The sequence below is a fragment of the Sinocyclocheilus anshuiensis genome, unplaced genomic scaffold (assembly GCF_001515605.1).
Source record: "Sinocyclocheilus anshuiensis isolate Anshui unplaced genomic scaffold, SAMN03320099.WGS_v1.1 scaffold2481, whole genome shotgun sequence".
Taxonomy (NCBI): Eukaryota; Metazoa; Chordata; class Actinopteri; order Cypriniformes; family Cyprinidae; genus Sinocyclocheilus; species Sinocyclocheilus anshuiensis.
Genome location: NW_015549717.1, coordinates 25,459 through 51,893, shown reverse-complemented (window position 1 = coordinate 51,893; position 26,435 = coordinate 25,459). Strand labels below are relative to the sequence as shown.

The following is a 26,435-nucleotide window of genomic DNA, read 5'->3' as shown; positions in this document are numbered from 1 at the left end:
GTGCCGTCAGAATGAGAATCCAAACATCTGATAAAAACATCACAATAATCCACAAGTAATCCACACGACTTCAGTCGATCAAATAATATATTGTGATGTGAAAGGCTGCATGATTGTAAGAAATAAATCCATCATTAATATGTTTTTTTAACTTCAAACCATTGCTTCCGGCTAAAATACGAATCCTATATACATATTTTTGCTTTCTCCAGTCTAAACAATTGTCTCATCTAAATCAGGGAAGAAATCTGCAAGATCAAGCACTGTTTACAAAAGCACAAAATAATTGTGAACAAATATGTCAGTGGATTTTGATATGAAAGGACAACAGGGGATGGACTTTTTCACAGGAGGAAGCACTATTATCGAGTCATTTTGACTTGAATTTTTGTCAGAAGCGATAGTTTAAATGATGGCCTTAAGGATGGGTTTGTTTCCTACAAACACATAGCTTTTTACTTCACAAGGCATTAACTGATAGACTGGAATCATGTGGATTTCTCGTGGTGGATCATTGTGATGTTTTTATCAGCTATTTGGACTCTCACTTTGACGGCACCCATTCACTGCAGAGGATTTCCATTGGTAAGCAAGTGATATAATGCTAAATTTCTCTCAATCTGTTTTGATGAAGAAACAAATGTATATCTGTCACGCTTGTACAACAACGACGAGCGTGGAACGAGGAACGAGGAAACGCAGGAGATTTCACAGTAAACAGTCTTTAATCCTTCCAACACGGGATACACAGGGCTGCCAGGAACACATGTAGCACAAGACAAACATTCAATAACGGACAAGGGAGAATGGCACAGGCTAGAACTTAAATACAAGGGATAATTGGGGAACACAGGTGACATCAATGGAACATAAATCAAACTAAACGAGGACAGGATCTTGACAAAATAAGGAAACACAGGAAGGACTACGGGGCAAAACAGATACAAAAGTCTGACATATTGCCCCCTCCCGGAAGGTGCATCCTTGCACCGTAACAACAACAGAAGGGGGGGCACGGGTGGGAACTAAGGAGGAGGACGGACACCCAGGAGGGAGCTGGCAGACAGAGTCCAGGGAGGAGACGATGGAGGGGACAGGAGGAGGGGCTTGGAGCAGGAGGAGTCCAGAGGCGGAGGCGGAGATCCCGAGATCCGGAGATCTGCAGTGGAGCCGGAGCGACTGAGGACCAAGGTGGAGCTGGCGGGAGGAAGGAGCCCAATAGAGCCGGTGGGACTGAGCAACGAGGTGCAGCCGGAGGAGCGGAGTCCTCAGGCGATGGCGGGTCTACGCCCAACCAAGACGGAGCCGGAGAGACGAGGGAGCCCGGTGGAGCTGGTGGATCGACGGGTAATGGTGGAGGCGAGGGAGCTATGAGCCAAGGTGGAGCCGCTGGGTCTACTTTCGCCGCACCATACTCAGCTCAACCTCAGCCGCAGTGCAGGGGGCGGAGCTCCTCTCCGCACTCACACCGTCTGCGGCTTTCTCCCTCGTGGCGGGCATTGTCGCCGGCACTCGCACCTGATCTGATGGCTTGGGCTCTCCTTCCGGGGCGATCCTCCACTCAGTCGCTCGGCATTGCGCTGGCTCGTAGATTGCGATGGGAATGGGCTCTCCGTCATTGGAGGGCTCTGGCTTTAGCTCGGCACAGCGGGGAGATGGTGGGCTGGGCTCTGGGTCTGGAGTGGCACCGGCGAGATCCCCCTCGGGACAGATCTGTGTCTCGCCAGTGTCTACTCCACAAATGCAGCGAATTCCGCTCGAGGGCCATCTTCGGACGACGGCGCTCTGCACACGGGGTTGAGGCTGGCGTCATAGAATGCGCAGACCGCGTCATCGGGGTAGGTGGTGAGATGGGCAATCGCCAGAAACAGTCTGGCATGACCCTCGAGCAAGCGCTCCCCCTGCTCCAGCAGGAGGAGGAGGAATTCAGGGCGAAGGAGGGGATCCATTAGGGAACACAACGAGAGGAAAAAAAAAACACTGAGCGAAAAAGAGAAACAAAACGGAGGGGAAACGCAATGTAAACTGTTGTTGGTCTGATATTCTGTCATGCTTGTACAACAACGAGGAGTGTGGAACAAGGAACGAGGAGACGCAAGAGATTTCACAGTAAACACAGTCTTTAATCTTTCCAACACGGGATAGACAGGGCTGCCAGGAACACATGTAGCACAAGACGTACATTCAATATCGGACAAGGGAGAATGGCTCAGGCTAGAACTTAAATACAAGGGATAATTGGGGAACACAGGTGACATCAATGGAACATAATCAAACTAAACGAGGACAGGAACTTGACCAAATAAGGAAACACAGGAAGGACTACGTGGCAAAACAGGTACAAAAGTCTGACAATATCTACATCTTGAATGGCCTGAGGGTAAGTTTTTAGCAAATTTTTTGATGAACTATTCCTTTAAATGCACTGACTGGTAAAGACTACTGACAAGTCAAGATGTCTGAGACAAAATTGTAAAACTTTAAGCTGAACATTTACTTTAAAAAATAAGCAAAAGTACTGTTGTTTTTTGTTTACACCAGAGAAGGAAAACTTCTGTGTTAAAATCTCCAGCGACAGCACATTCAAAACATGTCCAGAACTCTCGTGTTCAGCAGTCCGGCACTGATATTATGTGTTGCTTTTACATCGCCATGAATAAAAAAGAGATTAGCTGTTTCAGCCACTGTGCTTTGGGGTGTCTGAGAGGCGGCTGAGGTTCAGGAGCAGCTCTGTGGAGCAGAAGGAATGTTACTTTGAGGACTTGGCTCTTAACAGCACTGTCTCTGAATAATGCACAGGCCCAGAGAGGAGGGGAGATATAGAGCAGACGGGAGGCTTAGGCCACAAAAGTGCCTCTGTCATTCAGCTACCTCCTGAATAAAACACAGCCAGAACCACTTCAGCGAGAAGCAGCTAACAGGAAAATAAAGAAAGGGAGAACGAGAAAGTGGACAAAGCTAACAGAACAAAAATACACAGACAACAACAAGACATAGTGGGGGTCCAAAAGTTTCAGACAGTGAGATTTTTTTTTTTGCATGTTTCTGAAATAAATGCTAAATAATATCTATCTATCTATCTATCTATCTATCTCTCTCTCTCTCTATATATATATATATATATATATATCTGTCTGTCTGTCTGTCTCTTTTATTTTTTCTGTAATTTTTATTACAGTTACTTCTGATGTAATTGCATTAAATTCGGTATAGATTATAGATCAATTCTATATAAAAGAACAGTGGATTTAACATCAGAAATGACCATTTTAATGTAACATTGAAATTTATTTTATATTATTTACTTGAAATAATTAAAAAAGCAGATTCATGTCTGTCCTTGCAACTGCTTGAGGTTGATATGGTATTTCGAAAGTAATTAGTAATAAGTAATGCAATATTTTTTAGAAAGCGTAATTAGTACGGTGATCTAATTACATGGATGGATGAATGTAGCTGTACCTTGTTCATGACTTTCTGCTGCTGTGTGTGATTCTGCCTCAGTGACACCACCTCCCTCCACAGAACGTCATTTTGCCTACAAGATAGATAGATAGATAGATAGATAGATAAATCATTATTGATATAGATACAGTACTATATATAGAATAAAACAACAACTTGAGTGAAAAGTTGAACTATGAAATTAACATAAATTTTGTGTTCACACAGGCAAATGGGGGAGTGTTTGGGTAACTTGTTTGAAAATATAATTATTTTTGCAATTTCATTTTTTGAAGCTATAGTGGTGCACACATGAAATGACACACTTCAGCTTTATCATCAGCCAGATTAATCAATAATCACAATGCACAATAACCTGCCTTACCCTGGTTAATCAAACAGAGCAGACTTGATAAAGGCACATTATGGATGCCTATTACAGTAAATGGATCTAATTTCATGCATTGACTTTTCAGACGGAATTCTATTGACACTGTGCATGGCACTCCATGAGGTAATTCAAAAAGAAGAGGTTTAAATTATTCTATAGTATTGTACAGTATGTACTAAGTAGAATCAAAGGTCAGGTTTAGTTATATCTTTATACATTAATCATGATTCCATATACTGTGTTGAACTATTGGAATTTAATTTGTTATTGAGAAATCATGTAAAAGTCAGAGCCAGTTGGTTTGTTGAAAACACTGAAGAACTATTGACCTTACAAACATGTAAGTGTCCTTTTGACCTAAAGTGGCTGCATTGTTTTTGTTTGCAACAGGCTAAGTGAGGGCAAGGGAAGTGTCTGAAATCATGTGGAAAGTCAAGCCAACAATCACGTAGATGTTTCTGCACACTTCTGCTCTGAACACACATGGTAGTATCAAGTGACAGCTGGTCGCATGCACTCTGAGTCTGCGAGTGCAGAGAATGTGAAAGGGCTTTGAACACTTGAAAATATCACCTTCACACACCATCTAGTTGCTCTATCTGTTGGTTTGTTTGAGGGCAACAAACCGTTTTCACCATCTGCTAAACCAGGCAATTCTTCGTTTTCTCGCTCTTTTTTTTAGATTATCTATATTTTAGATGATACTGTTTGTTTGATTTTTTTAATCGATTATATTGTGTTTGGTTTTTAGATTATATTGTTTGCATTTTTAGGTTATATATATTTTTGTTAAATATTTTCTGATATAAAGCTATGACAAAAAAATGAGGAAAATGTGAGTGGTGCTCTAATGCAAAAATTGCTGCTGTGATGCATTTGAAAATAAGTGATTTTCAGCATTTTAGGAAGCTACGGTTTTCTGGGTGGATGCTGAGGAATTTCTAAGTGGTTGCTGCGTTGTTCATATTGGTTGCTATGTGCTTGCCTGCTGGCTTTGGGCAAAACAGCCCTCAGGTTTCTTGATATTCCCATCCTTTTCTTAAAGGGGCCCTATTATGCTCTTTTACAAAGTCTTGATTTTGTTTTGGGGGTGTACTAGAACATGCTCTCATTTTCATGCAGAACATTTCTCCCCATCCTGCCACAAACGGCTCGATTAGTTCCGGCTTTGGTAGACCAAACGAGCCGTTCGTTGTAGTTCTTGAAAAGGGATTTTTAAAAAACGAAATATCTCCCTTTGGAGTGGACTTTGAGATTTGTAACTTTCTAGATCTTTTTAATGCCCAAACATACACACTACACACTGACTAAAATTAAAAAAGTGAAAAAGCATAATAGGACCCCTTTAATGCACTGCTATGCTATTTTGAATATTTTCACATCAGCCAGGTGAAAATCTTACAGTAAGTCTGAAAGAAAATAGTGCGACAAGCTGTAGTGTATATGTATATTCTGTGATAATGCTTCCATGCAGTTTGTTTTCGAAGGAAATTAACACTATTATTTAGCAAGAGCGTATTAAATTGATCAAAAGTGACAGTAAAGACATTTACAAAGTTTTATATTTCAAATAAATGCTGTTCCTGTGAACTTTCTATTCATCAAAGAATCCTGGAAAAAAATGTATCATGCTTTACGCAAAAATATTAAGCAGCACAACTGATAAAAATCAGCATATTAAAATGATTTCTGAAGGATCATGTGACACTACAGACTGGAGTAATGGTTGCTGAAAATTCAGCTTTGTCATCATCCCATAAAAAAAGTTATTTTATTATTTTAAATACTAACTAATAATATTTTTGCTCATATTAAACCTTGGTATAAAACCTTGAGCAAAACACAATTTTGAAAGGTAGTGTATATACAGCATAAGAAATTGTCAAGATGATGCTAAAATAATCAACATCATACTGTATTTCTCCTTTCATCCCTCACAAACTGAATTGCAGACTAGTTTTAGACTAGGATATGTATATAATTTGTTTCTCTTTTTTCTTTGATCTCACTTATGGCCTTAGTTCCACCTGAAGTTAAACGTCACAGTTCTAACACACCACTCAAGCTGACGTGTGTGTGACTGGATACTTCCTCTCACACACACACACACACACACACACACACACACACATTCTCATCGCTGTCTTCTATAATCTGTTTTGACAAACCCTCAGGGTCACCACTGCATCTCACAAGTATTTAATTAATTATTTAAGTTTGATCATTAACCATTCATTTTCTCTCTGATTTGTGTCCAAGTAGATTCTGAAAGGATGAATGGACATGTGTTCATGGTACAAATTCCTCACAGTGTTTAATCACTAATGGATTATGTGTTTGGCCAGATTAGCATTAGCATAATGCTGCATAAACGCAGCTGCGCTGCCGCCTTGGCTGTTCAGACCGAGGCCACCAAGTTCATTAGTTTAATCCTGGCTCTCAAATTTATTAATAACAAGATCATGACTGACCTCGCAGCTGCAGGCACTGATGACTGTTTTAAATCGTGCATCATGTGCTCTTTGACCCTCAGGCCAGTGATTTCTTGGCCCTGCAATGTTTATATGACGCACTAAGGCAGATTAGGGATTTGAGTCCAAACTGACAATATTTGTCAACATTTCATTATGTGATTTGTAAATTACGACTGGACTTTATTAATAATAGACATTATTAGTTATAAATGACAACTTTACCTTTGTTCTTTATTATATAATAATTAATTTCAGTAATGGGTTATGCCAGCAACGATGTTTAAATTAAAAAATTGGGGGGGGGAATTAATGTGAACATTTGAACAGTTTATTTCTACTCTGAACTTTGAACTGGGAAGTACTTTTCCACTTTTTAAATTTATTTTAATTTTATTAATTTAATTTAATTGTATTTTATTTTTTATGATGATAATACCAATGACAAAATAAATCAAGGGATTTATTCATGATTTATATCATTAATTACTCATTTTAATTATCTTTTTGCACAGCTTAGCTTTTTGTTGGACTTCACACTAATGCTTAACCCTGAAAAAAATAATTGAGTGAACAAATAAATAATTGTGAATGATGAATGATGAAAGGCTTTTCAGGCATCTGACAAATTCAAATGATGTGCAAAACAACATAAAGTCAAACTTTTTAACATTATTTTATAGACTGTTGGGTGACTTTTTTTTTTTGACTATTTGACATGTTTTATGACTGAAAATTTAAGCGACACGTTTGAAAATAAGTATCGATATAATTACAGATATGAGGATGTCATTTTTGGTGCAGCTTGTCCATGCAGGTCGGCATGGTCTTGCAAGCAATTCAAGCACAGTGCTAATGTTATACTGCAAACATTGCTTTTACAGCGAGGAGTGCAACTCATCAATATCTTGACTGTAATTTCTCAGAAGTAGAAGATGGGAGTACAATAAATGCTCTCATGAAACTGCAAGATTACTTTAGGAGATGGAAACAGCTTATAATTAGAGGTAAATTGCTGAAAAACAACATACAGCCTGATCCATAATTGAGTCTCATTAATCTACTCAGAAAATATTAATTTGTAAATGCCTGGCAACAGAAATGTCTTACTCATCTTCAACAGCTAGCAAACGGTCTCTTACCTAGTTCCACTCGTGGGTACACACATAAACACAGACCGACCTCCTACATGACAACAAACCTGATAGAGCTGTGCATCCTCATGCAAATAAAACACTTCCTTCTTCCTGCAACACTAATTAAAATGTGCCTGCTGGAACAAGATACATGGGAACAATTTACTTATGTTGACTGCTGAAGTTAATGCTGAATATTTATTCATTAACTACAGGATGTACATGGGATTTCTCAAAATTGAGTGACTTGCATTGACGTAATTCTACAGTTTTTGACAGTTAGAATGTCAGTTGTCATAAGGGCCTATGACCTGTTTAGCATATACAGATGCTGACCGGTGATTTTAATTTTGCATGCGTCAGCTACTAATCACATTTAATTAAATCAGGCTTTGACCTGAATGACTACAGAAGCATTTATAATGTCTATGTGTCCATGGATTCTATGCTTTAGCTCAGAACCGCTGCTTTTCACAAAAATATATTTATGTTTACATTTACAGGCATCTATATTAATTTTGATATTATTGTGCTAACATGTTCTGCACCCATCTCTTCAGTAACCTTGTTACCTTGTGGGTTGAATATATACTTAGCAATCTATTTAATATCCTCTGCTGGTGCTTGCTTCATAATGACATTTTGTGCTTTGCACTTTGTCTTACAGAAATGTTCAGTTTGACATACTGAATGAATTTCAATATTGTCAACATACAGAAATCTAATGATATTGATGATTAAATGCCTGAATGTCAAGCATTCAGTATCTTTTATTCATTAACTTTTTTTGCTAGATGCTGAATTTGACAGAGTGTTCATAAATAACTGCAGAAAAATATTCTATATTACGTGTACTGTTTTATGGAAAAAATAGCTATCGGTCCAAGTGAGGACTGGTTTGCATGAGTAATAAGAGGTAGAAGGCTAAAAAAAAAAAAAAACTTCAGATCTGGATTGTGGGTCCCCCTGCTGGTTACATAAGGGTAGAGCTTTTTATTTTATTTTATTATAATTTTTTTTTTTTTCATATTTCATTTTATATTAAATAAATTATTTAATAATATTGTTTTATTGTTTTATTTTTATGTGTAAAAGTGTATGCATTCCTAATACTTTGACGTAAAGCTTCTTTTTTACCCTTACTTTAATCAAATAGACGTTTTCTATTTCAAATAAATGTTGTTACTGTGAACTTTCTATTCATCAAAGAATCCTGGAAAAAAATGTTTCGTGGTTAAAAATGTCTTGTGGTTTACACAAAAAATATTAAGCAGCACAACTGATAGATAGATAGATAGATAGATAGATAGATAGATGGATGCCATTTCAATCTGACTCTAATAAAACCATCACCTGCTCAGGTGGATATGGGCTGCTGTATATTTGTAAATATTCCACCTCTTGAAGACAAGCAGTGTTTTTTTTTCTAACCAACAACCTTAACATCATGAATGACAATTCAGAATCCACACAAAACCCCACACATCTGCCCAGCACACTCTCCTGTGCAGGTTGTGTTTGGCCATTGTGCTGCTTGGCGTGACAGTGTGGCATTATTCTAGGCTTTGTGTGGGTCTGTATTGTTCTCCTGTGGGCTGCTTTGTTGAATGAGGGGGTATAGTGGTGATGCTGCAGGCCATTGCTTTATGCTGACTCTGACCTGTGGGAATGGCAGGGAGCGATATGGCCCTATGACTAGGCCACAGACAGAGAGAGGAGGAGAAGGAGAGAGGAACAGCATCAGCAACGCGCATCCCAAGAGAGCATCGATTTGGAAATGGTCTAAAATACTACTGGATTAAAGACTCATGTGTTCAAGTCCAAGTGTAGTCATGCAGGAGAACCCAGGCTCTATAGGTGTAGATGGAGGATACGCCAGCAATGTACCTGCTTTCCTCACTAAACTCTGGACTCTTGTGGAGGACCCAGAGACCAATCATCTGATTTGCTGGAGTACTGTGAGTTCACGCTAATGGCATTCTTTGGCTGATTTATATATGATAAAGTGTGTAGATTTGAAATAGAATGGAACTCACTGTTGTGGACCTCTGATTAGATAGTAGGCTTAAATTAGGCAGAGCAACAACATATTTAAAAGTTTATTAAGAGGGATATTAAAAACATTTTAATGGCAAAAACATCCAAGTATAATGATCTGACTGCAATGAAAGTAGTTATGTATACAGATCCTTTTATATTGTATGTGGAGAAAAAACATAAGTATAAATATGTAGTTAACTAAATTAAATAACTGGATATAATTTGTCTATTTCTACAGGTAAAACAACACTATTGGAAAATATTTACTTAGTTAACAGTCTATATGTTTTACAATAAATATTTTTCCTAGCCCAAATTACAATATCAGAGAAACATTTTTATAAATGTATCAATTCTGTTTATATTTTTTTTCTATCAAATTTTCAGGGAACCCTAATGGAGTTATACGAGAGCACTCGGGGGTCCATAGAAAATCTGAGAGAAATGTAGAAAAATGTTTCTTTGATATTGTTATTTGAGGTAGAATTTTTTTTTTCTAAAACAAATATAGTGTTAACTAAGCAAATATTTTACAATATTTTAATCATGGTAACACATTATAATAAGGTCCCATTAGTTAACTAACAATTAGCAATACATTTGTTACAATATTATAATGTTAGTTCATGTAAGTATTCATTGTTATCTACTGATTGTTATTTCATGTTAGCATTATCCATTAAATAATATTAATATTTTAATATTAGTTTTGATTTTAATAATGTATTAGTAAATGCTGAAATTACCATTCAGATTAATAAGTGCTTTAGAGGTATTTTTCATTGTCAGTTCATGTTAGCAAATGCGGTTAATTGAACCTTATTGTAAATTGTTACCTAATCATTTGTTTTAGGAAATACATTTGAGAGAAATTTTCATAGAGAAAAGTATATATTTACAACGTATATTTCATCATTTTATATTACCACCTTGTGTGAATCTGGCATATTATTGTTTGTGCATAATGGAAATGTAGATTTAAAGTGGTTTTACTGTAAAGACGAACTCTAAAATGGCTCTCGAACTCTTTGGTTTAGTCTCTATGGCTCTGCATATTATTATTAATGATGTTCTAGCTTATGTTATCTGAGAATGAGTAATAAGAAGCACTCTATTTATACAAGCTATTCAAACTGCATCCATATGAAAATATCTCAGTTCAAAATTAATTTGAAATGAACATCAATGAGAGGTGAAATCAAAGGCCAATAAACAAAAGTGTATTGCCTGAACTTGGAACCAAAAAAATCAATGACAAACTCTAAAATAAATGATTTGCATCAATATGTGGAGACTTGAGAATGTATATGTTCATAATCTTCTGGTTTATTTCTTTTTTCATATCTACCATTAATTTAACATAAATTTGGCAATGCATCACCAATACTGGGCACATGAATTAATTTGTTAAAATCCTGTGTATCAAAAATCATTTACACTAGAGTTGTTTTAATTTAACATTCTGTATGTGTGTGCAAAAAAAAAAGCAATAAATAAATAACAGCAGGAAGACAGTGAAAACGCAATGAGGTTGAAAAACAGGCAGGCCGCGCTTAGCAGATGCTTCTCTCTGATTGCAATCATGTGTCTCAGTTTTGCATTTAACAATGTCCTTCAGGAATAGCTTGAGGAAGAACATTAAAAAACTCCCTTTCACAAAAACAAATTATAATCAAAGCAAAGACGTTTTCCTTTTTGGCTTGTTTTCTCTCATTCTAGATGGGCACCAGCTTCCATGTTTTTGACCAGGGCAGGTTTGCCAAAGAGGTTCTGCCCAAATACTTCAAACACAATAACATGGCAAGCTTTGTACGCCAGCTCAACATGTGTAAGTATCATTATGTGCTGACAAACATCCCAAAGCTATCAAAGACTCCTCAGACTGAAATAGTGTTTGCGTTAACCTCTCACTTCTCTCTCAGACGGCTTCAGGAAGGTGGTGAATATTGAGCAGAGTGGGCTGGTGAAGCCCGAGCGAGATGACACCGAGTTCCAGCACCTCTATTTCCTCCAGGGTCACGAGCATCTGCTTGAACACATTAAGCGCAAGGTGAGACGTCTCATCTTTAAGTGATTCTCACTCTTGCTTCATTCTTTGAGTCGGAGGCCCTGACACACACACACACACACACACACACAGGCTGGAGGTTTATGATCTCACATTACTGATGACTGTTTGTGTGTTTTCAGGTGTCAATAGTGAAGAGTGAGGAGACCAAAGTGCGGCAGGAGGACTTGAGTAAGTTGTTGTATGAGGTGCAGGTGCTACGCAGCCAACAAGAGAACATGGAGATGCAGATGCAGGATATGAAACAGTAAGATGTTTATCACACATCTATACGTACATGCACACATACCCGATTAATCCCATGGCATCATTTACTGCCGAACCTTGCCTTTAGTAACAAAAAACTGAACCCCAAACAAAAACTTGCCCTTTCATCTCTATTATCCCTCTAACTTTTCACCTACTTCTCATTCATTGGCTCCTCTGCATTGTGAATCTCAGTGGTTTGGTGTTTTGTTTAAGCTGCCTCAATAGCACTTTCAGTAGCTCACCTGACAGATAGGGGCCAGTAGTCTGATCACATGCCCACAGGAATATATTCATTTCTAGGGACAAGGGACTTTCTAGGGATCTATCTATCTATCTGTCTTGTTTGTCTGTCTGTCTGTCTATCCGTCTGTATGTCCATCCATCCCATCCAAACATCTATCTATATTTCCATCCATCCATCTGTCCATCCATATATCCATTTGTATGCCCATCCATCCAACCAAGAACCAACTATATCTATCTATCTATCTATCTATCTATCTGTATGTCCATCCTTTCATCCATCAATCTATTTTTCCGTCCACCCATTCATCCATCTATCCACCCATTCATCCATTTGTATGTCCATCCATCCAACCAACCAACCACCCAGCCAACCAACCACCCAGCCAACCAACCAACCAACCAACCAACCAACCATCTATCTATCTTGTAGGCAAAATGACGTTCTGTGGAGGGAGGTGGTGTCACTGAGGCAGAATCACACACAACAGCAGAAAGTCATGAACAAGGTAATAAAAAATACAGTTCATAACCACAGTGAGAGACAGTGGATTGATGTGGCCATTATTGGGGAAGATGCTGTCGTGCAGATTTTGTGACTGAGTAACGATGAATCACGCTCTGTTTCTCTGTTCTATTAATAGCTGATTCAGTTCCTGTTTAGCCAGATGCAGTCCAACACTCCAAGCACTGTGGGAATGAAGAGAAAGCTGTGAGTGTACACATTCATCTGTAACACACATACTAATCTGAAGCACTTGATTTTGTATCGATACACACACAAACAAAAAAAAAAAGCGCAAACAGAAAATAGCAATCAACAGCCTGATGCTCTAACACAAACACAGTAGAGGGAACGGCCAACTCAGCTGGAAACAAGTCAGCTGATACAATTCACTGCCCTTGCTGGGATGAATGGACCTGAATGCTGAGTCAGACCTCCTGAGCTCTTGCCCTCACACACACACCCACAAACACGCACACACCTGAACTGTAGGGCATGACCCTCTACACTCTATTAAAAAGGTGCAGCGTCAGCTATTGTGACGCATTGGAACAAACTGGGTAAGAGGGACCACAAGAGCCAGTGCTTGGTATTCCACTGCAACTTTTAACTGACTGACTTACTAATGACAACATTTCTCCAACGTTCTTTCAGTTTTACCACTAGAGGGCAACAGGATTGTAACTCACAGCAACAGTCAACACTTATTGATGTGGCTTTTATCAATTATATGCTGCATTCTTCCTTCTCCCCAGTCCTCTCATGCTGGATGATGCCCGTTCCACCCCTCCTGCCTCAAAATTCAGCCATAGCCACTCCGAGTCCTTGCAAGAATCGTTCTATATCCAGTCGGTGAGAAAGCTTTTATATTAAAGATTGAAGATCTGACATAGAAGATTTTACTCACTCGCTTTCATATTAAAGATTGAAGATCTGACACAGAAGATTTTACTCACTGTATCATGCCTCTTACAACTGGTGTTTTTATGGTTTTCTCAATCAATAAAATATGACAAACATAGACTCTTTCATGTTCAACCAGCCATCCACAGAAAGTGCATCCTGCTCCACTAGCAATGTGATGACAGGAGGGCCAATAATCTCTGATGTCACTGAAATCTCACAGTCCAGCACCATGGCTTTACAAATGCAGGCAGAGGAATCTAGGTGAGTGGACCGAGCTTCAGAGTTAAAGGGATAGTTCAAACCAAAACACTAATACATTATTATGATCATGTTGTTTTGGACCCCATTGACTTTCAATGTATTGACACAAACGTTCTTCTAAATCGGGAGAGAAAGCAATGACAGAATTTTCATTTTGTGGTGAACTGTCCCTTTAATACTAGCTGCTATGTTTACAGGGCCCTAAAATTTCCACCATTCGGAAAATGTTGACAGAAAACAAAATTTGAGAAAAAATACAATGGAATTTATTTAAGACATGGTCTATTTGTTTAGAGAAAAGTGTCTGATGCTGATTAAGGACGAGCCAGTGAGCCCTGTGGTGCAGGGACGAGGAGAGGGTGTACCACTCGGCTCCTGTGAGGTGTGTACTGAACCCCCCGTCCTCCCTGTTGCCATGGTACAGTCCGTCCTAGAGGGCCGAGGATCTAATTTGGGAGAGAGAAGGGCCAAAAGACCCATGCTGGAGAGGTATAATATAGCATATAATATATCATATCACAAATATCTACAACTTAGTTAAGACTATTGTTTTTCACAGATAAGCAACACTTACATTTCTGTTCACTGAAAAATCTATTTTAATTTATATGTAAGATCAGAGATTCCTGATGGTGTGGAGAATGTTGACATGAGCCTGGAGGATTTACAGCTGCTTCTGAGGAGTCACCAGCAGAGCATGGAAACCAGTGCTGCAGCAATGGATGTAAGTCTGAATCGATACAGGGAGAGAGTGAATCCGATGTTAACACACGTACATCTGAATGGGAGGATAGCCTGATCATCTTAATGACCTTAAAATACATAATGGATTAACAGATGATCTCTCCCCTTTCTCTTAGCCCTTCACATTTAGTCTGTCTTTGAACGAGTGGAACTTCACAGAAATGGACCCAACCCTGAAATCAGTGAGTATACTGTAATTTGTAAATAATCAGCTGAGATAGTTAAAGCTACACTATGTAATTTATTTTTCAACAAATAAAATGTCATCGTAAACCCATCTTCCAAACCATATGTTTTGCCTTACCCTAAATCACTATGGTAAGTCTACTCTATAGTAATTATTTATATTTCAGAATTTCAGAGAAACTGCATACTTTCATCGCTAGTCCGTGTGTGCTTACATCATAAACGTACATAAAGGAAAGAATTCCAGGCTCAAACCAAAAAGAGTTTGCAAGCAATAAGGGAAAGCAAAAGTGCTCTTAATAAAACTAGAATCAACATAGTTTGCATAGCAACAGATTTGTTGTGAATTGATTAGGTTCGTAAAACAATACTGTTAGGAAGAATGTCTAACAGTTATTATTTTGGTCTATTTGCCTAAATTGCCTTGCCAAGTTATAGTTTTTTATCCATTTTATCCATTTTTACCATTATCTGATATGAATGGCAATCGTTGTATCTAGTGCCAGCATTGCTAAACCTTTGTAACGTTATTTTAAAACAGTTGATTTCAACAAGTGAAAACAACAACACCATGTAAGCTTACCTGCTCAAAACATATTTTTAGATATCCGTCTTGTCGTTTGTTAGAGACCTCAGGGTAGCGACCCTTCTTACAGGAATGAAAACAACGCAAAGTAGCGGAGCCGAAGCACAACTCGCGTAATTACCAAAACAATATTCCTCCGCAGGTAACTTGTAGTTTAATACTTCAACCGCTAGAGGGCCATAAGGCTACATAGTGTTGCTTAAATGCATGATGGCTCAAAAAAAAAAAAGCATTTTTAAGTTAATGCTTGCATGATTGTATGAACTATTTTCTAAACTATTTCTGTGTACATGTGCAGGAGCTGGCTAATGCCCTCATCCCTGCTGCTGTGTCCCAGTACATGTTTCAGGGTCAGGAGGGGGAGACGTACCCCACCTCTGGCTGTGAGGAGCAGTGAAGCCCTAATATGACAGCCAGCACAGATCCCTCCTGAGAGCAAGCAGGTACTGATCAAGTCACTAACTTGATGTCCAAATCTTTTGTCTAAATAGTTGTATACTATTAAAATCTACCTCACACTTATGGTTGTCTTGCTTCATTGTTTCTCTCAGAGTGATCCATTTGAAAGTATGCCACTTGGATTGAACATTATCCCAACATCAGAAGAGAAGGCTCAAATTTATCTGACTAGCAGATGTGGAGGTTATAAACAGTATCAAGTAAACATGCTGACCCGCCCTTTGTGAAGAAGATTCACTTAGTTGGCCATTGGTGGAAGGTGCATTTTTACAAAAACACTGGGAGCAATTTGACTCTTTGGAGATGGAATATTTACAGTAATCCTTTCTCAAAGCCTATAAGGAGTTCAGGCTACATCAAGATCATTTTGAAGATATTTTTCTCATTATATAATGCATCCTAAGGAAACTTCTATAGCCAAGGAAAAGGCAATATTAAGCATTTCCCTCCCGAACGACTACAATGCAGGTGAACTGTATGCAATATGACGTAAATCACTGTGGCCCGAGTTTGAATGCACTTTAGTCTGTGTGTTGGAGTTCCTGCTTTGTGGAGCTGTGATTTCATTTTCCCTAAAATGTAACTGTAAAAAATTAATATATTTAGTTCAAATTGATATCATAATGAAGCACACAAACTTGTATTTCAATATATATTTGAAGACATATAAAAAGTACTGGTTTAACCATATTATGTATGTATTAATGTGAGAGGTCTAGGGGTTAAAAATCAGACCTCGCAGAAAGAAAACTGAAAACGATGCACTGATTTTTGCACAATTTACTGTCTTTTTCTCAATCATATTTTAGTATCTGAAATATATTATTAAGACATCAAGTATCTTTGTTTCAATTTATCCTTTAGTTGATAGACTAGCCTTTCAGAATTCACAGCTGTCTTTGATACGATTATGATATACAGTGGGTACGGAAAGTATTCAGACCCGAGCTGTAAGGTCTTATATAGACAGGTGTGTGGCTTTCCTAATCAAGTCCAATCAGTATAATCAAACACAGCTGGACTCAAATGAAGGTGTAGAACCATCTCAAGGATGATCAGAAGAAATGGACAGCACCTGAGTTAAATATATGAGTGTCACAGCAAAGGGTCTGAATACTTAGGACCATGTGATATTTCAGTTTTTCTTTTTTAATAAATCTGCAAAAATGTCAACAATTCTGTGTTTTTCTGTCGATATGGGGTGCTGTGTGTACATTAATGAGGAAAAAAAATTAACTTAAATGATTTTAGCAAATGGCTGCAATATAACAAAGAGTGAAAAATTTAAGGGGGTCTGAATACTTTCCGTACCCACTGTATTGTGTGATATTTGCCCTCATTTGATACAAATGTATTGACCACACTGGTTAGATGCAAAAGACAGAATCAACGATTCTTAATGCCTTTTTAGATGAGCACTATACTTACGTAAAATGCAACATCTATATTTTAATTATTTATACAATGCATTCTAATTTGACGTTTTCAGCTGACTATTTCAGCCCATCAGCAAAATTAGAGACTATCTAACAATGGCAGTGCCTTAGGCTTTAGGGAAGAATGTGTTTATTTTTCCTGTCAAACCTCAGATATGTAATGAGGGCAAATGAACACACAACATATAATAACATTTTAGAGGCCATAATGCACTTTGTTATTAGGGCAGCCATATAGCAACGCAGAAAACCCTAGATCTCTTACAAATGTGTTGAATTTTAAGTGCAATACTGCTGCATTTATTTCTATGATTTCCCTAAAAAGGAATTTTGCTGCATTGATTTGTATGATTTCTCAAAGATGCAACATCTAATGATGATTTAGATGGGAACTATGATGGAATAAAATAAATTGCACTAAGGGTGATAACTGTATTAGAAATAGTGTTTATTTAGTGTTAGTTTATACTTTTAATTTTCCACTATTCTCTACCAAAGAGCAACAATTAAATGGTTTATTTTGAGAAGATTGCTTTTTCACATAGCTTGCAAGTCTTTCATTGTATACTTATTTTTCTTTCATAATGTAATTAATTGCACTGCTAAAAAAAAAATGAATGTAGACAAACACAGCAAGACACAAAAGCATGAAAGCAAGAAAGGAAACCAATGTTTCATAATTATTTCTGGATGTAGTCTGTTCCTGACTCCCGCCAGCATGTTAAAAATATGTACACAAAAAAAAGTAAAACAATAAACCTATTTTAAAAGCATGCAGCAAATCTCATTTTACTTCTTAAAATAAATGAATGAGGAGATTACATTAAACAGTTTCATAAGTAAACTGAAAAATCTCTGTCATATTGTGGAATAGGCCTGTAGTATTTTTTATAAAAGGGTGATAAATGTATTAGAAAGAGATTTTATTCAGTTGGTTTTACTATTCCCTACCACAGATAAATGGTTTAACTAAATTATTTATTTTGAGAAAGTTAAAATAGGCCTATTACTTTTCGTACTGTCGTGATTACTTGGTAATGAATATAAATTAGAGGAGCAAAAAAGAAAGAAAGAAATATGGCTTAATAAAATAATAACGTGTTTATGAGTATAATAAACACATTTTACTTATCCATCAATACGCTGTAATATTTATTAATATATATATAATTTTTTTTAGGATTTTTTTTATTAACAAGATCAAATTACATGTATATGACAAACACTATACATGATATAATATATGATATAATCAATAAACATTATACATGAAATAAACAATTTCACACTAGAGGGGCTGTATACAAATACAAATTTATATAAAAATATTAAAGCGTTTACAAACTTTCACCGTTTTAATTGCTTTTTGTTTCATAGAAAATCGTATAGTATCAATATAATGCTCCATTTCCTTCATAAAAGAAAAGTTTTTTTGCAGGAGAACTTACATTTGTGAATATGAAATTTTGCATGTAAAAAAACAAGATTTATCATGTAAACGTGACTGTGCTTTTCTTTGCTGTTCTCCAATATACCAAAATAATACATATGTTAATTCTTGTCTGATGTCTAAATAACACAAACTTCAGGAGAAATAGCCCCAAAAACTTTGGCATAGTCCCCTGGTGTTACAGGAATTTTATAATGTGCCAAAAACTCACCTTAAGTAAAAAGAAAACCATTTAAATTAAATAACTGATCCATCAATATGATGCCATTATCAAACCAGTGTTTCAGATAAAGCGATTTGTGTAAATATATCCTTATTGTTCCATATAGTAGCCTACCTATGAGGTGAAAAATTGTGCTTGTGGATCAAAGACCATGATAGAAAGGCCTGACGGTGAAATTCAGCTAGTTTCACTGGTATTTTATCAATATTATAATTACAGCTTAGAAAAAATAATTATTAATATTATATGTTCAAAAAGCCTCAATGCTGACGTATGATAGGAAGCAGATGAGCCGTAAAGCGAAACGCACGGTCGTAACACAGGACGTGGCCGGATGTCCCGGATGTGCTTTCACAGCAGAGTGCCGTATTCATCGAGCGCCAATGCTGTGAGATTCAACCCCAGTAATATTGTAATCAACAGTTAAAAAAAGTGATTAGTGCAAAGATTAAGAAGCCACTATATTATCCGTCATACGATGTCAGTTGTACCTCCTAATCGATCATCTACCGGTTGGCCTCGTGGAGTAAATCAGTTCGGCAATAAATACATTAGCCAGCCGGCTAAACCGCTCACCCTGGAGAGAACAATCAATCTGTGAGTAACATTCACCGCTGCAAACTGCGTGTGCAATTACATTTATTTCATAAGCAATGCTCAGCGATCTCAGTGATGTACAATGGCTTCTGCTGAAGCAGCATCACGCATCAACCTGGCCAACAATCGTAGCTCCTTCCTGGTTAATGCTGTTTGTTTGCGTGTGCACGTTTATATTAACGTTAACTTGTACATATATACGTTAAGTAGTTAAAATAAAGGGAAAATGCCATTCAAAACATCGTTTTTGTTATATTTTATCGGTAGCAGATGGTATTGTTTTCTTGTTGTTTTATTGCACAGTTAATCGAAAATAACAGTAGTCGTTTGGTGCAATTACCTAAACGTGAAAAGTTTCGAGTACAAACACAACGTTTACAGTTACAGTAACGCTAAATGTTTCTGTTTACATATTTTTTCCAGTGTAACTATCCAGCGAAGAATTGTAATTGTGAACCAGAGGCGTTAATATTTGTACTCTGCCTTAGACAGGGTTAAAATATAAGATTGTGATAGCAAATAAGATGTACACAGCATCTTTGAATTTAAATGAACACTTGACACAATGTTCCTCAAAAAAATTGCTTTAACTCACACTAGATAAACTGAGACTTCCAGCCAATCAGAGATAGTTAAGCTCGAGATTTACTTTACACGGTTTACTTTTGTTCTATCCATATACACATAGCCGGACACATCAATTTGTCCCAAATTATGCTCTATACACTCACTATGCACATGTACTATATACTCTGCCATCTATCTGACTTTTATATGGTTATTTTAAGCGGCTACAGTCGCTGCATGAAGTGTCCAACATTCCACACTTATTTTTTTTTACTTAATTAAGTGCGTCATCCATGTATTTGAAGTGCATTTTTTGCATAATTTCCTGTTTGCTGATCCCCAGTGGATGAGTAAAGTTCTATCATATCTTCATTTGAATCACTCCTGAACATCATGATGTTTGTTTTTTGCAGATATCCTTTAACTATATGGTTATTTTAAGCGGCTACAGTCGCTGCATGAAGTGTCCAACATTCCACACTTATTTTTTTTTACTTAATTAAGTGCGTCATCCATGTATTTGAAGTGCATTTTTTGCATAATTTCCTGTTTGCTGATCCCCAGTGGATCAGTAAAGTTCTATCATATCTTCATTTCACTCCTGAACATCATGATGTTTGTTTTTTGCAGATATCCTTTAACAAATTACACATTCGGCACCAAGGAGCCGCTCTATGAGAAGGACAGCTCGGTAGCCGCACGCTTTCAGCGGATGCGGGAAGAATTTGAGAAAACTGGGATGCGGCGGACGGTGGAAGGGGTTCTGATCGTTCACGAGCACAGACTCCCTCACGTGCTGCTGCTGCAGTTGGGAACCACCTTCTTCAAGCTGTAAGCAGCCAGTGATTCACTGGAGTTTGTGTGTTATGGTGTGATCGATTCAAATGGATGCTTTTCAGTGGTTAAACTGTACTCTATTGTTAAAAGTAACCTATCGTTGCAAAAAAATAAGAAATCAGGAAGGGGGCCAACACTTTTTCACACCACTGTATATGATTCTTCATACATTTGTTCATTATTTTGCTATGACTTGTTTTCTTTTCTTTGCGATGTTTTGTTTGTTCATTATGCATTTATTGAATAAGTGTCTACTAAAACGTTTGTCAGTGGCTGATGGTTTATACATTGTTTTTTCCAGTCCCGGGGGTGAGTTGAACCCTGGAGAGGATGAAGTGGAGGGGCTGAAACGACTAATGACTGAGGTATTATTGCTTTTTTGACTGTATTTACAGTAATAATTGTTGGAATATGCAGATTTTTTTTTTAACTAATCTGTTCAAAGCTGAAAGAGTATAAATGCCAGTCAGCCATAAACACTTATTATCAGAGTATTGTACCATCTTGTATGACATTAAATGCCATATTATGTAACAACTAGCAAAGAATGAATTGATATACACTAAGGATAATTCCTAAATTTGTTGTCAAGATTTTGGGGCGTCAGGATGGAGTGAAACAGGACTGGGTCATTGATGACTGTATTGGGAACTGGTGGAGACCAAACTTTGAACCACCTCAGGTAACTACTCTGTTCCCTTTCCCTCAAGACAGATTTGCACTGGATCACTAACAGTACATATAGTTTTGTTCACTTTCAAGCACATTAACTAAACTCAATTAAATATCTAGTTGTTATAGTTTGATTCAATGGTAAATCACATTGAACATCTCATTTCCTTCCACAGTACCCTTATATTCCAGCACACATCACTAAGCCTAAAGAACATAAGAAGCTTTTTCTAGTACAGCTGCAAGAGAAAGGTAGGATGAAATGCATTGTTTACTCAATGTACCCTGAGTAAAAAGCGATTATACAGCTTAACTTGTGTGCTATGTGTTTTTAGCATTGTTTGCTGTGCCTAAGAACTACAAGCTGGTGGCTGCCCCCTTGTTTGAGCTTTATGATAATGCTCCTGGCTATGGCCCAATTATATCCAGTCTTCCACAGCTACTGAGCAGGTGAGATATCACTTTTGAATCTTGTAGCTTGTAGTAAATGGGCTTCACATAATTTAGTATTGATAAATGCTGTCTAATTAAATTAATGATTGCAAATGTTCATTCTCCTGACCAGGTTTAACTTCATCTACAATTGAGAAGCGTCATAATTTGTCATGACCGTGGACTGTCTCTGTGAGCGCAGTCTGATGGGGTAACGGATGAAGATGTGGTGTTTAGGTGTTGGATAGGTCCATTGAGGTTTACAAAATTTCTCATTTTCTGGCCTGTCTGCATTACATTGATTTAGATTGCATAGAAATGTGTGCATTTTTTCCCCTCATTTATAGATACATTGCAAGTCTTTGTTGTTGAACTTTGTCATCAAGTAACTACGTTTTTATGTTTAACTAAGTGGTGAACACAATGTCTTTAGAAAAGAATGTTTCAGTGACTTTTTTTTTTAAACCTTGTATATTTGTCAGTGCTTTTTATAATAAATTGTTCACAATCACATGGAGATTTCACAGGTTTCCTTTTGTGTAATTTATTGTTGCTTGCTGTATATGAAAGAAGGATTTGCATTTTTGTCAGTCAAGGTTTCTTTGTCCAAAAAGAGTCAGTTTAGTTTTATAGACCATTTTACTCACTCTAAACCCTAGGAACTGAACAGACTGTTTTGCTCTAAAATGTTTAAACGGGTGGACTGACATGAATCATTACCCTTTTGCGAAAAATAAATTTAAGCCACTCTTTCCTAAAGTTAAGAAGAGCCACTTTTGCTACACCACAGCCAGGATAAGGCACAATGGTTTGACATTTCTTTTTAAAAGGAAAGGTTCACTCAAAAGTACTAAATTTACTCACCCTCCGGTGGATAAGGTACCTGAAGTCATACTTAAGTAAAAGTACAGAGATCTTACCAGAAAATGAATTTGGTAGAAGTTGAAGTCACCGTTTAGAAAATTACTTGAGTAAAAGTCTTAAAGTATGTGATATTTATTGTACTAAAGTATTTTTTAAATGTTAAATGTACTTAAGCATTGAACGCAAACGTACAAGTAAATGCAAAATGGAAAAGGAGCAAATATATATAAAAATGTTCATACACCGTTTGAGTAGCAAGATTGTGTTCAGTTTTAACTCTTTCGTCCATTTTGTATCTTTGTGCGAAAGTGCGACGTGATATGTGGCCAAGTATGGTTAACCATACTAGGAATTAATGCTCTGCATTTAACCCATCCTTAGTGCACACACACCGTGAACACACACCCGGAGCTGTGGGCCATTTATGCTGCGGCGCCCGGGGAGCAGTTGGGGGTTCGGTGCCTTGCTCAAGGGCACCTCAGTCGTGGTATTGAAGGTGGGAGAGAGCGCTGTACATTCACTCCCCCCACCTACAATCCCTGCCGGTACGAGACTCGAACCCGCAACCTTTTGGTTACGAGTCCGACTCTCTAACCATTAGGCCACGACTTCCCCAAAACTGACTTTGGGTCATAAGAATAACTTCACCCGGTACTTCGTGTCTTTCATTCCAACACAATAAAACATTTCTGGAATCTGCATCTGAAATAGCATTTATTCTTTCATTCCAACATAAGAAAACATTTCTGGATTCTGCATCTGAAGTGATATTTAGATGTATTTACACAGTTTAATATATCTCAGAGGGGACATGGATGCATTTAACCTGCAGTTACAGATGAATAAATAATGCTTTGTTTTAAACATAAAACGTTGAATACTGATGTTTGAAATTATTTAAAACATGAAAAAAATTGTCGAAATGTGAAATTTAAACCGCCAGTAGGTGACAGCAAGTGACTGTTAATGAGTGAGTTTATGGGTTAATGAGTGAGTTCATTGAGATTCAACCGATTCATTCAAACGACTGATTCATTCTGGAACAAAGCATTTGACATTTGACATAAAATGTAAGTCACTTAATGCTAACTTTATTAAACTTGTATAAAATGATTTGTTATAATGCTGATATCTGGAGAAAAAAAAACGACACTTTTGTGTGATACAGATTAAGTTAACTATATTGAATGATATAAAAAGCATACAGAAGCATTTTTGCCATCTAAAATTTAGAATGCCTTGAACTTTGAGTTTTAATATAACAGTTACTGATAACTCACGTGCGTGCACTCTCTGTGTGTGATTTCGTGATATACTCGATAATGTCAGATCGCACATCATTACAGCAACACTTACATCGCAGAAGATATACTGTAACATATCACACAGCACACCCCAGCCTCGACTTGAGAGGAAAATTAAATCATCCGCGAACCGCGGTCTATTTGCAAATGCACAAAGCAAAGTCTAACTTGCAATCGCTAGACCACTGATTCGTCAAACCTGCTTTCTTGCAGTCTGTGTACTCCCTGCGATCCATTCGGAAGGGCTCATCCCTATGCCCTAAGCAATTCACTCCGGAGTGAGAGCTTCGAAGGGTTGAAGGGTTTAGGGGACCAAACAACTGTTTCTTGAAGTGCCCTTCTGCGTCATCATCACGTGCCCACACGGAGGCGCCGTCATCACATGCAAAGAATCTGCGCAAAGGATCATGGGAGCCCGAAGTGTCCATCAGTTGTACCCTTCGAATGCCTTGCCCAAATACCCACACTTGCGGTCTTTGCACTTGACTACTTATATGACGTATTTCCTGTATTTGGCCCAAGTGTTCATACTTTGCATTTTAAAATAAACTTCTAAATGTCTGTCCAGTAGTCCCTATAACAGATGGCGCAATTTCATTTCTGGTGCTTCTAATTAAGTGATAAAAAGCAGTTGCAAATGTTGTACAAAATAAATATACTAATCTTTGCAGCAATAAAACGTGTAGCACTTTGTTTTTAGTACCAAATTATATGTAATATCTTATTATTAATCATATTTAACTTACATTTGAAAGGTTTCCTTGACCTCTCGCGCGATCTTGGCAAAAAGTCTAACGATTTATTTCCAGAACATGATGCATGATGGGATACCCTCGAGATAGTGTGGATTTATGCTGTGTTCACGCCATATCGTAATTACTCTACGAGGACGTGAATGCTTTTTACAAGTTGGAATCTCGTAATTACGGGAATTCCGATATGGAGTGAATGCACCTTTATGCCCTGTCCCAAATGGAACACTTCATGTGCACTTTCGGTATTGAGGACTTACAATGGCCGCCGCGTGCACGTGTCCGTTAAGTCCATGAGACCGTAGGGTGTCCCATTCGTCATTTTAGCTTTCAGAAGGGTGCTCACGAGCGCCCACTTCTGCCGAGCCCACACTGGGGCGAGCTCCACAGCAGACTTCTACCCCACAGTCAAAGCGGCATTACGTCACGAAAGTGCAGACTCAGAGGAAGACCGTGAGGGTTTAGGGTGCCATTTGGGACAGGGCCTTAGTGTGCTTTAAGGGCACTGCGCTTTGGTGTTTTGGACAGTCTTGTGCACTTACTTGTCAAGTAACAAGTATGCGCTGTCAAGTGGCCAAGACCGCAAGTGTGGGTATTTGGACAAGGGGACAATCCTTCATTCCGAAGGGCCCTTTGAAGTGACCAGTTTTGAGCACTTCGGTTTGGAACGACCCTTCAATATGGCGGCCATGATTGTTTTCACTCCGAAGTGCCCTTCGGAGGGCGATATATCCCGTTAGAATGCACCGACTGTCTTCTTCTTCTTCTTCTTCTTCTGGCTTTTTATGGCGGTGGGCAAACAAACAAAAAGGTGCATTCCCGCCACCTACTGAGCTGGAGTGTGGATCATTGATGGAACAGGAAGAACGATTAAGCTGAGAGAAAAAATAAAACAAATGAAGGAAAGGGACCAATAATAACAAATTGGCTTCTAAATCCTCTTAAACAGATGCACCTTTCTTAAATATTTCATTAATGCTTCATATACTCTATAACTTTCCAAGCCATTACTCAGCAGTTTTTTTTAAGTGTGCAGTCTGTTCTTCATCCTACTTTATTTTGTAGTAAGTAACGAATATGCTTCGGGGAAATGTATCGGAGTAAAAGTATACATTTTAATTAGGAAATGTAGTGGAGTAAAAGTGAAAGTTGGCAGAAATATAAAAACTCAAGTAAAGTACAGATACTCCCAAAAAATACTTAAGTACTGCAATGAAGTATTGTTACTTCATTACATTACACCACTGCCCCCAGGTTATCCAAAGTGTAGATGAGTTTGTTTCTTCATCAGAACAGATCTGGAGAAGTTTAGCATTACATCACTTGCTCACCAATAGATCCTCTGCAGTGAATGGGTGCCGTCAGAGTGACAAGTTTAAACAGCTGATAAAAACATCACAATAACTTGGCCAAAAGCAGCAATTTAAGAGTTAAATACTTAAGTGATGGATTTGTTTCTTGCAAACACACAGCTTTTCACTTCACAAGATGTTAATTGACAGACTGGAGTCATGTGGATTATTGTGACGTTTTTATCTGTTGTTTAGACTCTCATTCTGACGGCACCCATTCACTGCAGAGGATGCATTGCTGAGCAAGTGATATAATGCTA

The 26,435-nt window shown here is 37.7% G+C and overlaps 2 protein-coding genes and 2 long non-coding RNA genes across 7 annotated transcripts; 2 read left to right on the top strand and 2 right to left on the bottom strand.

Annotated features, from left to right (window-relative positions):
* LOC107660761 (uncharacterized) lies at positions 1–24,365 on the bottom strand. Of its 2 annotated transcripts, none has more exons than XR_001631040.1 (3): positions 24,271–24,365; positions 3,463–3,538; positions 1–27 (listed from the first exon to the last, which is right to left on the bottom strand). It is a non-coding gene; the product is annotated as an uncharacterized LOC107660761 (long non-coding RNA). The 2 variants fall into 2 exon arrangements; XR_001631039.1 differs by lacking the exon at positions 1–27 and adding an exon at positions 2,537–2,730.
* On the top strand, positions 8,843–16,561 carry LOC107660759 (heat shock factor protein 1-like). 3 transcript variants are annotated; one of them, XR_001631038.1, is made up of 13 exons: positions 8,843–9,400; positions 11,202–11,310; positions 11,405–11,532; positions 11,673–11,797; positions 12,476–12,551; positions 12,687–12,754; positions 13,303–13,399; positions 13,590–13,714; positions 14,009–14,203; positions 14,330–14,438; positions 14,575–14,640; positions 15,272–15,372; positions 15,529–15,607. XR_001631038.1 is itself a non-coding variant. In XM_016450175.1 (13 exons), exons 1-12 carry the CDS (start codon positions 9,251–9,253, stop codon positions 15,625–15,627), a joined length of 1,347 nt encoding a protein of 448 aa, XP_016305661.1. In that variant the 5' UTR covers positions 8,843–9,250; the 3' UTR covers positions 15,628–15,673; positions 15,782–16,561. The 3 variants fall into 3 exon arrangements, 2 of the variants coding, with proteins under 2 accessions (XP_016305661.1, XP_016305662.1); XM_016450175.1 differs by lacking the exon at positions 15,272–15,372 and adding an exon at positions 15,782–16,561 and having other exon boundaries at positions 15,529–15,673; XM_016450176.1 differs by having other exon boundaries at positions 15,272–15,343.
* On the bottom strand, positions 14,104–15,333 carry LOC107660762 (uncharacterized). The gene is made up of 3 exons (XR_001631041.1): positions 15,228–15,333; positions 14,289–14,444; positions 14,104–14,160 (listed from the first exon to the last, which is right to left on the bottom strand). It is a non-coding gene; the product is annotated as an uncharacterized LOC107660762 (long non-coding RNA).
* On the top strand, positions 19,073–22,384 carry LOC107660760 (cleavage and polyadenylation specificity factor subunit 5). Its single transcript, XM_016450178.1, has 7 exons — positions 19,073–19,395; positions 20,593–20,793; positions 21,101–21,164; positions 21,392–21,481; positions 21,648–21,723; positions 21,807–21,921; positions 22,037–22,384. The coding sequence occupies exons 1-7, from the start codon at positions 19,277–19,279 to the stop codon at positions 22,056–22,058; spliced, it is 687 nt and encodes a 228-aa protein (XP_016305664.1). The 5' UTR covers positions 19,073–19,276; the 3' UTR covers positions 22,059–22,384.
* Positions 24,366–26,435: the final 2,070 nt, after the last annotated feature.

What these genes read in the sequence shown, in the direction of transcription:
- LOC107660759 (XM_016450175.1), top strand. Translation starts at nt 9,251, where the DNA reads ATGTGTTCAAGTCCAAGTGTAGTCATGCAGGAGAACCCAGGCTCTATA. An exon ending in TGTACGCCAGCTCAACATGT is followed by an intron (nt 11,311 to 11,404) that starts GTAAGTATCATT and finishes CTTCTCTCTCAG; the next exon opens with ACGGCTTCAGGAAGGTGGTG. An exon ending in ATGCAGGCAGAGGAATCTAG is followed by an intron (nt 13,715 to 14,008) that starts GTGAGTGGACCG and finishes CTATTTGTTTAG; the next exon opens with AGAAAAGTGTCTGATGCTGA.
- LOC107660760 (XM_016450178.1), top strand. Translation starts at nt 19,277, where the DNA reads ATGTCAGTTGTACCTCCTAATCGATCATCTACCGGTTGGCCTCGTGGA. An exon ending in CTGGAGAGAACAATCAATCT is followed by an intron (nt 19,396 to 20,592) that starts GTGAGTAACATT and finishes TGTTTTTTGCAG; the next exon opens with ATATCCTTTAACAAATTACA. An exon ending in CTTCCACAGCTACTGAGCAG is followed by an intron (nt 21,922 to 22,036) that starts GTGAGATATCAC and finishes TCTCCTGACCAG; the next exon opens with GTTTAACTTCATCTACAATT.